This window comes from Cydia pomonella, chromosome 7 (genome assembly GCF_033807575.1).
Source record: "Cydia pomonella isolate Wapato2018A chromosome 7, ilCydPomo1, whole genome shotgun sequence".
Lineage (NCBI taxonomy): Eukaryota > Metazoa > Arthropoda > Insecta > Lepidoptera > Tortricidae > Cydia > Cydia pomonella.
The window spans coordinates 23,700,572-23,718,695 of NC_084709.1; the positions used below are offsets into that span (position 1 = coordinate 23,700,572).

Sequence of the window (18,124 nt, forward strand, 5' to 3'; positions counted from 1 at the left end):
TGACACGACCTTGATGATCGCTCACTCTTATTGATGAATGTGAAACGAAGCGAAAGTCGTGGGTGAGATGCGAGCCAATCACCAAAACGATCGTTAAGGTTGCATAAAACTATCATATTCGCTAACGTTTGGTCTACGTAACTTACTTTTTATCATTCACATATATCTAAGGACGAATCTTACGGGCACTAATAATGGTGCTAGATCAGTGGTGTCATTCACGAATTCGAGCTAATCGTGCAGTGTAACGCAACTTGTTGCGACTTCATCGCATTCTTTTGCGTGATGCGAACTCATCAACCAATCGCGTTGTGGCGTTCCGTTGACTGCAAGATTGGCTCGAGTTTGTGTGTGTGACACCGCTGTACTGGCCCTATTCTTATTGCCCGTAAGGCCAGTCATTTAATATATGCCAATGCTTTTAATACATCTCGCTCGCACTAATAATATGCAAGTACGAGCGAGATGCATAAAAAGTAAGTTACGCACACGCTAGCGAATATGTCAGTGTCAAACTGCTGGTAGCCGTACAGTTCAAAACCATAACAATTTGTTAAATTAGAATCAATCTCATGGTCGCAGAGCAGACACTCAAAGACAAGATACGTAATATATACATTAGAGGCAGCTTTAAAGTCGCACCCATCACGGATAAAATATCTGAATCCCGACTGAGATCATATGATCATATAATGCGAAGGCCGGAAAATCACATCGTCAGAAAATGCCTATCCATGAATACTATAAAAAGAGGAAGAGGAAGGCCGCTTACCTCATGGACGAAAACTATTGAGAAGGATATGGATAGCCTCTACTTACGTATGGAAGACGCTCAGAATAGAACTGCCTGGAAACTCAGAATAAGGAAAGCCGACTCCGTATAACGGGAAAAGGCGAGGACGAAGAAGAAGAATCTCATGGTCGGAAAATAACATCTTTAGCATCGCTTGGTCGCTTAAGTTATGTAAAAAACATGCAGACATCTCTAATTCACTTCGATGTTACGAAAAAATGTGGGAGTTTTATTCAACTTTTCGCCTACGCCTTTAAATGCGACAAAAAATAACAAATGAGCACAATCCTTTTCATTATTATACTGGCAAAAAGGGGTTGAAAAAAAGTTTTTGGTACCCGGCAACGGTCACATCTGGCGCTAATGTATCCAACTTTTGATAAAGCCATAGTAGCCGAATAAATTGACGACGCTGAATCACAATTTCATGTTCGCACATGATGTGTCGCGATGCTGAGGGGACCTTTTTTATTTTCGGACAGAAAGATATTTTTGTCGATTTTAGGACCCGGGGATTGTATGGCTGGGATTGGGCTGTTATGGTTTTATTATGTTCTATTGGAGTGCAGTTCAATTCTCAAAGGTAAACTAAGGTTGAACAAACGAGTTTAGGGACAGCTACAATTTAACACAAGGCTTGGAACCGGTTTTCAAAATAGCGGTAAATACCGGTTTATTTTGGTTTTACTCTGAACTATCACACGCACGGAAACGTTTTAAGAACTTTATTGTAACATAAATAAACCGGTTTATTCGAGGAGCGACGAGACGGCCATCCGACCTGGTGGTGTGCCGCGTAAACAAAGACACTCATATAGGAAGAAACCGGTTTTTATTATTCTAAACCGGTTAATCTGACAAGAACTTTATGAGAATGTGATCCTAAAAACCGGTTTTAAAATAACGGTTTATCGAAAGAAACCGAAACTAAAAGGATTTTCGCCAAGTATATGATAACGGTTTGGAAATTTAACCGGTTTCCGAGCATTGAATTAATAGCGATGGGAGATTACGAGACCGATATAGTGATGTGACGGATGGGTGACTGCATTCATATTTTGAATTTTGGCGTATAGACGCGAGATCACACGTTATGTTTTATCTACTTACTTGCTTTGTCATGCAGGTACCTACTTATTACCCGGTTTATTAGAAAGATGACACATACTATCCCTAAAACGAAAACAAACTGTATAAAAACATGTGTTGTATCATCTATTTATCAGACTGCTGATATCTTTACTTCACCGTATCGCTTTTGGGATAAATCTTTATCATTTCCCACTTATCTCATCTGAATTATACAATATACTTTATAAGATACGTTGAGTCTCAGTTGCACAATATTCATTTACTTCTTAACACTTTCGCGCGAGCACCCCACTTCACCAATAGTACTTGGAGTGCACAGTATTTTCCCATACAAAATAAACCAACGTTAATATACGTACTGCTTTTAACTTGTGAAACGATCTTTTGAAACGTGACACAAACGTTCAATGACGTCTACGGCTACAAACGTTCAGCCATATGTTACCAATTTCTGCTTATAAACAAGGAAACAACGTCTGATCACGTCAACGTCTATTAACGTTCCGCCTTATGCCATCGATGTATGTTTATATATAAGTACTCAACGTTATATGACGTTAACGTTTATAAACGTTGCGTCGTATAAGAGCATGTCTACGTTTATATTTGTGTGACCAACGTGTAACGTCGTTAACGTTTAAAAACGTTCCGTCACATATTACTAACGTATTTGTTTGCACAGGGTTACAACGTCTTATGACTTAGACGTTTATGTACGTTCCTGCCTATCATATTCATGTTTTAAAAGTACATTCAACAGCAACGTTATTATACGGCAATTATAACGAAGACATTTGACAACTGTAGCCCTCTGCAAACATCTAAATATTCGTAGGAAAAAAAGGAAATAATCGACATTATGCTCTTGTGTTATTTTTAATATTTATTATAGTAAATCAATGTCCGATAACATTTTTTGCCACATACAAACATCAGTCGCATGACAATTTTTTCAGTCTTTTTCCCTTTTTCTACTTACTTCTTCATCACTTCCTGTATACATGAAAATATTACGTATGAAACGATCAGAAGTAGTCACTTGTAGTAATCACGGAATTTCTTAGCAATAGCATCTCTGAACCTTACGATTAATTCTTTTCTTGTTGCGTTTAACTCGGATACACACAGGCATCACAATATTTGTTCGAATCTGCGCCCAGACATGATGGTAATTGATATACCCAAAAATCTGATGATAATAACGGGGAACAGTGCAGGTAAAAAGTTTTCGTTTTTAGGGACATCAATATGTCCCATAAAAAGACATAAACCCAAAAATTCCTGTATTTCTTTGCAGTCGGTATCTTTATCTATAACGACGCGAGTTTCTAGTAGAAGGCCTGTTTGTAGCGCAGAGAGCTCTTCCGTTTTCATTTATTCTTGCTACTACAATGAAGAAGTACTGAAGTCAACAATGTGCGTAGGAAATAAATTATCAAAAACGTCTTTAACTGAAGCGTTTGATCCTAAATCAGATTGAACACCTGCAGAAATAGTGTCGAAATCAAAAGTATATAATTCGGCAGTTGTATTTTCCCAAACATCATCTCTAGGAGGAGTCCTGCACCTTGGACCTCGTCTACTTGTTGAAGGATTGCTTAGAGTACGGTTGCGAGAGACATCTGTTGATAACGGAGGAGTAGAAGGTTCATCAGGTCATGGATCACTCCTTACTCCCCTGGAATCAGGAAGCGTTGACGTGCCTGGTGAGTTGCCCTCATTGCCCATGACATTAGGAAGCGGTGTTGGGTTTTCTTTTATCTCCACGCGCTCAGGAGTTGGCGGTCCATAAGATGAAATATAACCATTTATTCCTTCAAGATTAAGAGGAAGCGATGCGATAGAGGACGGGTTAATCTCTATCTCCGCGGGACTGGGAGATGGTGAGAGGGTCGGTGATAGACGCCTCTCTATTTCCTAGAGATCAGGAGCTGGTGAGGCGTTCGGCGACAAATTGCCCTCTATATGCTCGCGAACTTGAGGGAGTGCGGCGTTCGGGTGATCAGGAGAGGTCGGAGCATGCATCTCAACTAAATCAAGAGGTTGTAATTCGTGCGGTGATGGGTCTCTCTCCAACTTCACGGGGTCTGGAGTTGGCATCGCTGATGGACATTAGCGTTTATCGTTACAGGAGACGGCGAAGCGTGCGGTGGTAAGTTGTCCTCCATTTCCAGAGGATTAGGAGACAGCGTCGCGTGCTGGACGGCGTTAGCCTCTATTTCAGGACCGGGTTGCGGCGAGGCATGAGGATTGTCCTCCATAGCCACGGGCTCGGGAAGTGGCGATGTCTCAAGTGTACCCAATATGTAATTATAGATCGAATCTATTGAGATCGTATCAGCAGTATCCATATCTACGCTTGAATTGTGTCTCAGTGGTTGTATTGTTTCAGCAAAAACACTTATGGAACTATCGCTACTGTTATGTTGCTCATCGACTGGATCGTAGTCCTTATCAGACCAAAACTCTCCATCGTCCTCATATGGGTCTGCTGATGACTCCCGTGACGAAGATCATTCAAACACCTGCATAAATTTCTTGTGGTTTGTCTTATCCATCTACGTATAAGACGATTAAATTACTTTGATATACGTAGAAGATAACACTTACTGCCCGTAACATAAATTTTGATTACAAACTTACACTCAAAATCGATAAAAAATGTACTTACATTGACACAGAACGGCCGTTGCGAATATAAAATCTCGGCCGCTACATAACCGCATGCGCGTTACCCTTTTCGCGTGCGCAGGCGAACCGAATGTACCGCGCGTATAGGAACGGACGGCGTCCATTGACGTTGTATGTGTTTGTGGGAACACTTGCATATGTGTGAGTGAGCCCTACAGAAAATAAAAAAATATCGACTTAGCGTGGCGCTAGGGATTTAAAATTGAGCCGTGTTGTGGCGCAATGACGTAGCTATAGGAGTAAAGTAAGGCCAGCCGACGTTTACAAACGTTGTACCCTTAAAATGCATTGTTGTAAAGACGTGTTTAGACGTTGTGTCTCGATACATTGGTCAATTTTTGACGTCAAATGACGGTGCTCGCGCGAAAGTGTTAAGTCAGTTACGTAGATCGACGAGGCTCAGCAATAGTTAATTCTGTAGTTACTTACTTAGTTTTATAAGGAATTTTCCAGCAGTCACCCATTGTGCTTATTTTGTATATGAGCGACACTGTATTACGAATATTCAATTTGTCCCACGTAATTAGCTTTTGAAATGTCTCCAAGTTTCAAAATGGCGTCACTCGCTATGCTCGCGTGTTTTTTGTTAGCGATGGCAACCGCAGAGGACCTGCAAGTCGGTACCAGCCTGAACGGCCAATTGGCTTATTCGGAGGACGTCGAGCTGTCATCTTGGCCGCTGAAGACAAGGACTAAGAACGTGTTCTATACCGACGGAAACAATAGGACTCTCAAGGTAGGTAATTAATTAAGGTGGCTGGTAATGGTACTGTTGCGGCGTCCTTGAAAATGTATTTGATATAATCAGTGACAGAATGAACGTATTGCAGCAGTAATGTGGCGGCGAACGTCACTCATTTTATCAAGGAAATTGACAGATACAGCGACACAAACAACGACGCCGCAATAGTAATAAATAACCTTTAGGTTTTTTCAGGGTTTTAAGAGTTTTAAAATTACTAATTTTCTAAAACTCTCATTGAAAACTACAATGTTCAAGCCCAAAAAGTATAAAAAGTATAATCTATTAATGAAAATTTTTATGTTTCTCACCTCATTGGAAACTTCATGCCTCACTGATGGAGGCTATACAAACTCACCGAGATCCTCTCGCCGATCCAATCGCAGAACCACAAGGCGAGACGAGGAAGAGTGAGACGAGAAAGGAGTTGTATGTACACACTTGTTCTCGGCCTGGTTCAGGGTGTCTCGACGAGTGTGTGCAGCCATGAGAGTACATAGTGAGAACGATAACATCTCACTTTCTTATGGTAGCTCGAGTTATCAGCCAGCCTTATTAGGCAATAGGGTTCAATAACATTTTTTCGTAAAAATAAAATTAAAGAGTCATAATAATATTTAACGGCCTCCGAGTAGTAGAGAGAGGTAGTGACCCTAACTACGGAGCAGGGGGTCCTGGGTTCGAATCCTGGTAAGGGAATTTATTTGTGTGTTTATCACGAATATGTTCTTGAGGTTATCTTATGGATTTTATCTATTTATCTATTGTGTGGTTTGTTAAGTTGGGGCTAGCTTGATCTATGTAGTTGGTTGTTCCCAGATATTTATTGTGTAAGGACATTTTATTTACCAAATGATAACGTTTTCCAGGGCATCTCAGCTATAGATAAGGATAAGAGCGGTGCGCAGGCGACGGTGACTTCGGGCGGTGTCGGCTTCACGTTCGCTAATGTTCGGCTCAAGAGCCAGAAGGGGGATGGACTCAATTACCAAGTGCAATTCTTTGTTTGATGGAATATTTATTTTATTACATTAATAAATTACATACACATTTTAAAAGGTATTAAATACTGATAGAGTTAGACCAAGCTAAGTTGGTAGTAAGTTTGATAGCCCAGACTTATAAAAGTTTGAAGTTTAGAATAAAACTTGCACAATCTGGGCTATCAGAATCGCTGACAACTTTGCTTGGTATAATAACTTTATATACGACAATAACGGAGTAGCTAACATTGACGTGGTACTTAGATTACAGTAAGATCCAACTAATACTAGTATTGACCTAAGTTAAATTAAATCCAAAATTATACTAATTCATTATAACTATAAATTTTAAAAATAGTACTGAATTTAACTGATTTACTTGATAAGAAAAAAATATTGGAATTTGTATGGTAACTAAATAATATTGCCTAGCTGTGTCATCTATCAGTGTTGGCTGAACGTTAATTAGAATTGACCATTATAAATTGAACCGTAAATTGTAACCGTTCGTTACGGTTTACGGTTCAATTTGTAATGGTTCTTGGCCAATTTTATTTAACGTTCGGCCAATACTGTAATTTATCAAAAACATATTTGTTTATTCATTTATACGATTGATACATTTAACATATACTTTTTTTATTGTCTTCGGTCACCGCGATAGTAATTCAAGAAATAAAAACATGTAAACAGATTATAAGGCGTATAATTAATTTAAAATACATCCCGACGTTTCGAACAATTTACAGCGTGGTCCACGGGAGACTGAGGAAAAATACATTCACCTCTATCAAATCTGTCAAAATTTGGAATAGTCATGAGTCATGAACAACGTTAACCCAAACACATCGAAAGTATTATTATTTTAATTTATTTTTATTTTTATTAACTACGGAAAATGACAAATATTAAAAGGGGGCAAAATTTCAAAGACTAGATACTAGGTCAAGTTGGGTATTGGGTACTTGAAAGAGCTAAAATAATAATATATATATATATTTTTTTAAATTATTTTGTTACAAAAACTTTAAATCGATCTATATAAATAAATAAATATAATGGTACAATCTTACACAAATCGACCCAGCCCCACATCGACATAGCTACCACAATATAATAATTTTATTTTAAAATTTGAATTTCAAATTTCGGAGCAAACTTTGGAGCAAATTAGGCTCATTTTACGATATTTTTGGGCCAACCCATGATTCAAGTTCGATCCCATGTACCTCTGCTAGGTTTGTTTGGAACAGCTTGTGTTCTAGTAAACAAAGGTAGCCTTTCAATTAAGTGGCGCCCGTTTCATCAAGTATTGATCAGGCGCAATGAATGTTTCACGGGTTCTGGGCTATGCAAAGTTTGGGAACCGTGGGCGTGCGTGGCGCCGGACAGTGGCAAGCCATGCGTGATTGACCCGGGAGCTGGTGCTGCATAATTTACATTATTTATAGACTTTTGCATGAATGAATATAATTTGGGTTAAGGTTTTTTAAGACTTGCATTTTATGGGGCCGGGAGATGGTGCTTGATAATGGATAATAAGCGAGCGTCAAACATTTCCATTATTTATAGGGAAGTTCCACATATTATATTTGGTAATAATACCATCCTTGATAGTCGTGTGGACAATCAGGTCCACTCCATAAAATTGGTGGTTTTTGAGAGGAATGCTTGAGTTGCTTAAGAAAATACACAAATATCCATACATACCTTTAAAAATTCCTGGAATTCCTCATGGATCCTATCCTCATCACCTTGGATTCCTTACAAAGAAACGAACCGTGGGGCATGACCCCAAGGGAAACGACTGCCGCGAGCGACTCAATTATACTGCGCGCATGTTGACAACGTCAAATATTGTAATGCCGCGTTAGACATACCTATAGAGCTTTATTTTAGGAAAACGCAAAAAATACGGTTATAATCGTATAAATATTTATAAATACTTAAATACATAGAAAACACCCATGACTCAGGAACAAATATCCATGCTCATCACACGAATAAATGTCGCTTCGTAGGCAGGGTCACTACCCACTAGACCAAACCGGTCGTCAAAATGATATATTAAATTTAGTGTCCGCCTCCCGGTCCACAGCATGTTGACTCTGCCCGTTGAATATGCAGCCGGGGCGTGCCTTAACTCTTGTAAGCCTTTGTCGGCGCCGATATTGGATCGCGTTATCGGCGATACACTCCGTCCCCGAACAACTTGTTTTATTCAAGGGATTTATTGCCCGCCAACTACCGAAAACAAAAGTCCGCTTTAGATATTGGACCTGATATGAATGCTTCGGTGGTTGACACACAGGTTTAAATTGACTTTTTGAGGGTGATTCTGGAATGAGGTAATAGATTGGTCCATGCGTCGAGCGCACTGACGTGAAACGAACGGGTATTTGAAATTTGTTCTTCCGTTTTTGCTAACAAAATATAACAATATTCAAACTTTATTCTTATCTATTTCCAATATTATAAAGAGTAACAGGATATTCATTAAAATAGAGTTAACTTAAGCTTTACATTGTTTGGCACCTAAAAATATAGACATATTAAATATCATAATTTTTTATTAAGCTTCAATTTTAGGTAAATAATTTAACGAAGCCAACTTAATTTTTTTAATTAATGATGGATAAAAAATGGTATCGTATACAATCGTTATATTATAGGGAACTTTTTAGTCGAATACCGTGTTTAGGCAACGAGGTTAAAAAGCTTGATTATATCACTATTGTATACAATACTTTTTCTACGAGTCATCTAAAATAAAACTTTTTTTAAATTTAAATCTAAATATTTAGTGAAAATTGCTAAATATCTCAGTTAATGAATTTTTAACAAGCAGAAACGTCTGTGAACGATGCTATTACACTTAGAATAATTAATAGAAATTAGAATAAAAAATTAATTTAGTATGGGTAGCACGTAGCACAATGACTGGTGAATTTCCAATATGACTTGGAACTCCGGTAACAGTCTAAGAAGTGTAATGTTCTTACGGTAGATCTCGCTAGGGTCCCCTAGACCCATATGGTGGGAAAATTTGCTGCCTATGGATGAGGTCTTGGTGGCTCAGATGGCAGAGCGCTGAAGTATCGATCCAGAGGCCGTGAGTTCAAGTCTCACCCAGAGCAGTAATTTTTCCACTTTTAATTTTTTTTCTAAGCTTAATATCTCAGTAGACAAAAATGTAGTAAAAAAGACAACGCGCGACTATTGTCTCCCGTTTAGTATTGTCTATGGGAGCGCGGCGGCACGTGATTGGCCATTTTTTTCAATATTTTTTTTATAGTTGATGATACAGCGTATCAAAATGAATATTACAGAGTTGGGAGCCCATACATGGAAAAAATATAGTTTGGTATAGAAAATCTTAATTCAATCATTACAGTCGGTGAGTAGAAAATATGTTAAGTATAGCAGTTGACAGAGTGCATTCTTCTAAACTACTTGTTTGTATTTATAAGTGGCCGTAGTAACACTATTTACACAATGAAAACACATTAAAAGCATGCGAAATTTTCTTACTAAAACAAATTTAACCTAGATATTACTCGAAAATTCCACAAACGATCTAACTAAAAAAGCAACAGAATCTGAGGATGTTCTCAACCGAATAGGAAAAGGAGAACAATTGCAAAAAATATTATTTCACGGTAGGGAGGCAAAGTGAAGCGCATACTACACATTTGCGCTCCCCTCTCCAGTCAATTGTCCTTACATTTTACATTTCTGCATCATATTCCGGCTTTCGCAATGAAAAGTAAAAACATTGCAGATGCTCACGCTGCCATCCAAAAACCAACCTTAAAATAAATGCGTAAAACTTATATCCGCTTGGAAAGGTAATTTCGTAAATTCTGATGCAAGGAAAGACGAGAGTGGCTGAATTGAGGTGGAAGCTAAAGTGCGGAATAAAAGTGACGAGCAAGACTTGAAAGAAATAAACTAAAAGTGAACATTCGTGGGGAATTGGTCGGTCGTTTTTATTACTATTTGCCTTGCTGCCGTATCGATTACGGTATTGAATTTGCATTTTAGATATAAAAGGAACGAACATTGAAAAATGCTAAGAAAACAATTCTAGAGAAAGTTCTCGACGGTAGCAAATATGTCCTCTTGACAAACCTCAAAGGCGTTGATTAGGGTATTATTTAAGGTGCAGTGGGTTTAGCCAAGTGTTTGTTGAAAAATCATAGCTCTTTTATAGATTACGATACGGTTGCCAAAAAATATGCATAGCTATATTAAGTCCTTTCTTTCTCGAATAGATGAAAAAAACTTCTAACCCTAAAAAGAAAGCCATCGGTACAGCCTCATCCGAACAGTAAACCTAATCGAACTTACTGTGGGACTAGATTTATCTATGTTCAATAACCATTTAATGCTTGGTTTCTGTATTAATTATTTATTTAATGTAGGAAGGACAGCAAGGTGCGTTTAAAGTGCGCCGGGTGGTTTCGAGGGCGTGACACGATTCGGGAATTCCGACATTTGAGCCGTCTGTATTGCAAATGCAAAGCTTGCAATTTTAAAGCCTAAATATTTTTCTATGACACAAATATTGTGATTAATGCACATAATATTTGCTTTATACCACGATGGAGGTAAACGAGTACCATAAAATGTACTTAGTTTGCTCCAAAAAATGAAATTTCATTAAAATTTTAAAATATTCAACTCGTCCGGGCGTAATGATGGCCCAAAAATATGTTGACAAATAATCTTTATGTGTATTATTTACACGTCTTTTAAAAAATGTACTTAAAAGTTAAAATCATTTAAGTAACTAAAATAAAATATATTATCTTCAGTAGGATCTGCAAAGGCATCTCCTCTACGTCTTTGCAGTCTTCACCGCCTTAAGGTGACAGTCCATTTCTGACCGCAGCTGCACTACTGCTCCGACATTACTGCAGCGGCCTGATCGTGTCGGTGTTATTGTCAATTTCCATAGTAAAATCAATGACGGTACCGACTGCACGTAATATGGTAATTTTAACGTATTTCCGACCGCAGCTGCACTACTGCTCCGACATTACTGCAGCGGCCTGAATACGTCAGTGTTATTGTCAAATTCCATAGTAAAATGATGACAAGACCGACTGCACGTAGCATGGTGATTTTTAGTGTTTGGTGTACATACGACCGCAACTGCAAACCGCACGTCAAATCTTTACAGAAATGTCTTTGGTCACAGATATTAGTAGCTCTAAGCAAAGAGGATATAACCACTACAATATAAGGAGTTTATTACACCCGTGGATAAACAACCCCGATAGTTTCTGTGTTTCGCGGTAGTTCCTCTGTATCTTGGCGTTGCTCTTATTGTTTTTGTTTAATGTTTCCTGATAAATTCATTAAATAAACAGTTCTTTCCTTTTTTCGTAGTTTTCCGAGAACAGCTATAAGCTCGAAAGGGCAAGAACGATAGTGAGCCAAATATACGATTTTCAAATTAAGATTTTCATGGTAGGCAATAAGTAGATAGTAGCTATGTATGTATGTGTATATATAAATTATTTACAAACTAATAATAGTGAAAAAACTGGAAAACTAGTTCGCCTTTGTATTAATGATGAGTGTTTTTTTCCTGTTTTGTGTTCATTTTTGTACAATAAAAAGTTTTACTACTACTACACTACTAAATTACAGGACGCACGTATGTGTTAGAATAAGATCGATGTAGGTATGCTAACCATTATCGTACAATCATGTACACATAGCATAAAAATGTGACAACATAATATTTCTATGATGATTCTAATACTGAACGGAGTGGTCGTATGCAATTTCCTCTCTCTTTCCTCTTTCTCTCTTTTTCTAAATTTTGACTGAGAAAATGTTTCGAATGAAATAGCTTACTCTGTATCCTCTATATTTGTGTTAGGATACTACGAAGCCACAGTAGATTACATTTTTTAGTGGCAACAATGGTCGCGCACTGTGCGGCTTAAGAGGAATTTCCTCCCGCGGGCGCTCCGGCTTTAGTATGAGCTCCCTGCCGAGGTTTTTCTGAAGGTCTACAGTAGGGGTTCTTGAAAAAAGAAGTGTACAGGTTTTTAAAGGGTCGGCAACGCGCATGTATCACTTCTGGAGTTGGAGGCGTGCTTAGGAGTTTCAGTGACGCTTATATTTAACAGGATTAATTACTGAATTCTCGCTGACAGTACCGTGGCACAGTGAATTTGGCGTGATAAAATGTGAAAGTGTCGTAATATCATATTATATACACCGTGGGTTTGTAAAATCCGACAGATCTTAACCACGCATTCCTGAGGATCAAAAAATATTTAGTAAAATTCGGATAAAAAATGTTCTGTTTTTTTTTAGCCGATTTATAAGGCATTTTCTGCACACAGCACGTTATTTCTTTCTACATCTTGGCGAAAAAAAAAACATTACAACGAAGAAGTAAAGTTTTCTTAATTCATCTATAGATCAAAATTGCGAGTGTTCTTTTTAGTTGAGTAATGTTTGTCAGAAGGTATGACTAAACCAAGTCACATAGAGGCAGCGCCGCAGCGAAAAAGGCATTTTTCACAAAGTTATAGCAGAAACAATTTTTTGCAAGAATTGCCATTATCTCTGAAAGAAGACCGATTACAAAAAATTTGTATGATATTTTAGCCTCTAAATGCGATTAAGAATACAACTTTAAAACTATCAGGTTTTACCAGCCCACGGTGTAGGGTAGTTTAGCCGGTTTGCCGGCCACCTCTGGTTTTCGGCCATTACGTAGTAAAATGGTAATAACAAGAAATCTTTACCCGACTTATGCAAAAAAACACTATAATCCAGTAAATTCACTTGACCCCTACACCTCCTACAACTGTCTGTTTAATAATGTTTTGATTGGCTCGTCAGTAAATCGGCAAAATTTAGGCAGTGTGGATGTGTCGCAAATTTGTGAAAAAAATTGAAATCAATGTTTTTTTTGAGGTAAGTTAATATGTTGTTTCTTTAGTTTTGATAACATAAATTGTATTTAGGTGTGTTGCAGATTAGTTGAATTATTGTTATTTTGACTAAAATTCATAAAATATTAGGTATAATATATTAAAACTTGGTGGCCGGAGAACTAAATGCAATTTTACAAACATTTTTTCTTCTCGGCCACCCGGCCGAGAACGGACTTGGAGGCCATGATAGTTAATTGAGTACATTTGATTGAAAATAAAAACAGATGTGAGAAATATTGTTTTCGATGTGGATTTGAATAAAAGTTGATTAACGTAGTCAGCAGTCGGCCACATATGTATAAACAAATACTTGATCAAAATCCGCTTTCAATTATTTCGTGATTGGCGGCCGGGAACAGAATAATGAGGAGCTACTTTTCGGCCTTGGTAATTTTTGACAGCCGAAAAACAAATCTACGCAATTAGTTTTCGGCCCTTAAAAATAAACCGAAAGAAAATAGATTAAATCTACACATTCTGTATTCAAGTTATTTTTTTAATTTATTCTTAAGTTCTACGTCAATTTTTTTTTTAATTCATGAAGTGATTTATACATAAACTGATTAAAACATGGCCAAAAATTAGATTTTGTAAAGTGAGTTTTCGGCCACTGGTGACAGTGTAGCCGGAAATTGACAGGCACATTGTTTATTATCGGCCCTCTTTAATTGAGCGGCCGAAAAATAAGTTATTCGCATTTAGTTATCGACCCCTAAAATTGTGTCCTTGTGTCCAATCCCGAAAATTAAACAATTATTTTTTACTACCGGCCCTGTTTTACTTCAAACCATGAAACCCCAATTGACCCCTTCAAAAAACTTTTAAAATTTGTAAATAAGATGACTGACACTAAAGCTAAAACAAGGAACGTTACTAAGTATCCTAGTGCTATTTCAGCCAAAATATGAAGAGACTATTATGAGTCAAAGGAAAAAGAAAGACAAAAAAATATAGATGATAAAAATAAAAGGAAGATAGAACGTGAACAAAAAAAAATCGAAATAGCTGCCAAGAAACAAAAAAACTGCTAACAAAAAAACAAATAAGAACATTAAAAATACTGATCAGGAAAGAACAAAAAAAAATTAAAATATTCAAGAAGATACACTGACTGGAAAACAAATAAAGATTAAGGAAAACTAAGAACAAAAAGCTTAATCAAAAAAATAAAACAGAAATGTGAAGATATAGCAACGATTAACCAGGTAATAATATTCACTATAATGTACTATTTGTTTCACTATAATGTACTATTTGTAGCAAATGGTTTTGATTAAATAATAGAAAGTGATAACTTTTTATATAAAAATATGTTTTTTGTTTACAGTCTATAAGTAACCCTGTAAGGAATAAGGCTGAATCATGCACAAAACAAGTAGTAGTAGAAATTGAACAAGTTGAAAAGGAATATAGCGGTTTACATAAAGAAAATACACAATCTAAAGTCGGAGAAGAAGAAAACTTAACACACGAGAGGATTCATAAGGAAGATGAGGACAGGTTTTGAGTAGCAGCAACGAAGATTTTTCATTATTTTAATATGTAATGATTGTTTTTTTTTGTGTTTTAAGAAAAGTTCCTATTAAGTTTTAAGACTTGTTAACACATTTGTCTCACATTGAACAAACAACTCGTACATTGATCTCATTTTTTTAAGGGTCATCAACACGCAAGTAATGTCCTTGATGTTATGGCGTTCATAGCCTACGGTTACCGCTTACCCCTTTCCATCAGACGGGCCGTATGCAGCCATACACATTCGGTATGCTTGTTTGCCACCGACATAGTTAAGAATATATTGATAAAATAATAATTAAGTACCGACATAAAAGTTCCTTACAATGTTCCTTGTAGTTCTAATACACTTCTTGGTTCAAATATTTTTTGTTTTATTGAAAAAGAAAGCTTACTGACTATGAAATAAGATTCATTTAAAAAAATTATATAACAGTGGCCGAGAACCGGTGGGTGAGCGGCCGTAAATCAAAAAAATGGCCGAAAACCAGCTAAATGGCCACATTTTGATATTCCTTATTTTTATAAAATAACTATATCTAATATGGCGTATTTTAATTAAAAAATTACAACTAGATCATATTTTTAGTCTACAAGTAACGTAATATCTAAGATTAGTCGAGTCTAGTATTCACAAATTCCATTCTTATTCAAAATTTAGCTTAACTGGCCGAAAACTGGCTAAACTACCCTATAATATCGTGACACTTTCTCACTTTGTCATTTCAAACCCATTTCTGAGATAAAAGAAGCAATAATTCAGTTGTATTACCTAGAAATACAAAAGGCAAAGTTGTTGTTTAACACCTCATGGTAGCATATGGATACTCAAACGTAAGAAAAATTACAAAATTTAACCACAAGAGAAGCGACAGCGGTTTTAAAATAAAATTATATTGACAGTTGCGGGGACTTCAAGGCATGAGGGTTAAACAAACTTTGCTACAGAGCGCAACACGAATTTATTTTATCACACCATCACGAGGAAAATATTTATTATTCCAATTAATTTATTAAATATTCTTTCTATCAGCCCCTTGGCTAACGTAAATAGCTTTCTTCATAAAGGATTTCTTGTCTCGCCCATCAAGTTTTATATGGTCTAGTCATAAACTGTATCTGCCACGACCACGAGTGCCGTCGCCCATGGACACCTGCAACACAAGAGCGATTATAAGATTTAAATTTGTGCTTTAATTTGAAATAGGAAACTGGACAATATTAAGTGTAAATTGCGTAATTATAGCTCTTACAAATCAAATTTATTCGTTTATTCTTTTCTTTTAGGTAACTAATGAAAGATTGGTTTAATATGAAAACTCAGAAAGATAAATCTGTAATATTTTGCTAACATTGAACGACTGCATTGGAGAATTTATTTTGTCGCATCGCCATCTCCGAAACCCACGAATCCCTTTGCAAAAATAAAGTAAACCCGGGATAAAAGAGCCTACCTAGCTTTTTGAGGGGACGTTTATCGCAGACTTCTACATCCAGGCGGTACTAGGCCACCAAAAACGTGCAGACACCACCGGCTGGATTTGGCTGCATCACGTGATGCAAGTGGATCAAGTGCGCATACCGTATCCATCACGAGCAACATGAGTCCCGCTCTTGTCGGGTTGCTGTGTGCGGTGGTCACGCATTTAGTCAAGAGGATGGGGAAGATAATTTCAAAATGTTAACTTACCTTAAGTGAAGAAATATTTCTCCTCTGCATTCATTTAATTCGAGTAATTTGGTTATATTTCTTCAATTTGAAGTTAAATTGTTATTCATTTAATCGGCAAACAAACGATCACCAACAATATCTGGTTTTTTAATAATATTGCGTAGCTGCCTTCGACTGAATGCGACTTTTGTAGAAAGGCAAACTGTTTTTCGTTTTCGTGTACCATGTAGCATTATCGTCACTTACTTCTTCTCGTAAAAAATACAAATAAGTAAATTAGTAATTTTATTTATACGTCTGACAGTGACATTATTCATTGACTTTGACAATCAACTGACGAACGCTGCCGCGACTGCACGCCGCAAACAGCAGCAGTCGGCCGCTGCAGTAATGTCGCACCAGTAATGTCGCAACGGTAGTGCAGCTGCAGTTGGAAATGGACTGTCACCTTTATGCTACGGCCTCCTGCCTCGCACAGCTAAACTGTGAAATGAACTATCACCTGTGGTATTTCCATACCGTTACGACTTTCAAATCATAAAAAAAAGGCCGTACTCTCATCTAATCAAACAGGCAACCCAATTCGCACGGCCCCTCTAGTCTACTGGTGTCCATGGGCGACGACGGTAATTGGTTACCATCAGGCGATATGTCTGGTCGTTTGCCTCCTATGTCATAAAAAACGTTTCCCCATATCCCCATAGTATGTATATTCAATTCAATTCAATTCAATACTTTATTGATAAAATAAAATTTTACATGTCAGGTACCATTGTGCTTATAGCTAAGTCTTATTATTTAATATTGCTCATAGTTGAGAGGCAAGGCTGAGTTAACGAACCAGTTGTTTTGTATGTATATATAATGTACATAGTTTTACTCACCAGATACAGTGCTAGGTCTCGAAAAAGGCATCGACAGAATAGTATGCATCAGACACCAGTTTAGATTTAAGTTTTTTATTGAAATTTCGTCGCTCGCAGTTTGTTTTAACTCAAGTAGTATTTTATTATATACTTTAGGCCCTACCGTGTGCATACACTTTCTAGACTTGGCAAGTCGCGTTTTAGGGGGATAAAGTTCATTTTGCCTTCTGGAACTCGCACCGCGTGCGTTGCCGCGAGTCGGAAATTGCGTTAGGTTACGTCTTACGTATTTTGCCACTTCGAAGATATATAAACACGGTAGGGTGAGAATTCCTGTTTGTTTAAACAGTTCCTGTGCTGGATGGTCCCATGGGACCCCAGATATGCACCGAATCGCTCGTTTTTGGAGTTTGAATGGCCTCAGTCGGTCCGCAGCGTCGCCCCATAGGTCAATACCGTATGTTAGTATTGAATGAAAGTAGCCGTAATAAGCTTTCTTAACATTATTTATATTTAGACTGGGGCGAAGTCTGCCCAGGGCGAAGCAAGCGGATGACAGGCGGTCACATAGCTGATCAATATGCGGACTCCACGTAAGCCCAGAGTCAATTATCAGACCTAGGTATTTATATAATATACTTATTTAGCCTACAGTATCCGGTAAGCACCCTTACCTAATTGCGCAATTGGTTCCTAGACAGCGCCAAGGCGTTCGTGGACGCCTTTTTGCTGATGACGTGATGAGCGCTTTGGAATGGTTCAAGCCTGTTTCTCTTCAGTGTCGAATGGACAAAGAACCCCATAC

General features: G+C 37.4%; 1 protein-coding gene and 1 long non-coding RNA gene across 2 annotated transcripts in view; both read left to right on the forward strand.

Moving 5' to 3' along the window:
* The window catches only part of LOC133520200 (uncharacterized), an 82,418-nt gene that overhangs the window by 32,843 nt on the left and 31,451 nt on the right, over nt 1-18,124 (forward strand). The window lies entirely within an intron of this gene.
* LOC133520190 (uncharacterized) lies at nt 4,956-6,376 on the forward strand. The gene is made up of 2 exons (XM_061854559.1): nt 4,956-5,312; nt 6,188-6,376. The coding sequence occupies exons 1-2, from the start codon at nt 5,112-5,114 to the stop codon at nt 6,326-6,328; spliced, it is 342 nt and encodes a 113-aa protein (XP_061710543.1). The 5' UTR covers nt 4,956-5,111; the 3' UTR covers nt 6,329-6,376.

Coding starts and splice junctions, on each gene's coding strand:
- LOC133520190 (XM_061854559.1), top strand. CDS start 5,112: ATGTCTCCAAGTTTCAAAATGGCGTCACTCGCTATGCTCGCGTGTTTT. Junction 5,313..6,187: donor GAAACAATAGGACTCTCAAG/GTAGGTAATTAA, acceptor AACGTTTTCCAG/GGCATCTCAGCTATAGATAA.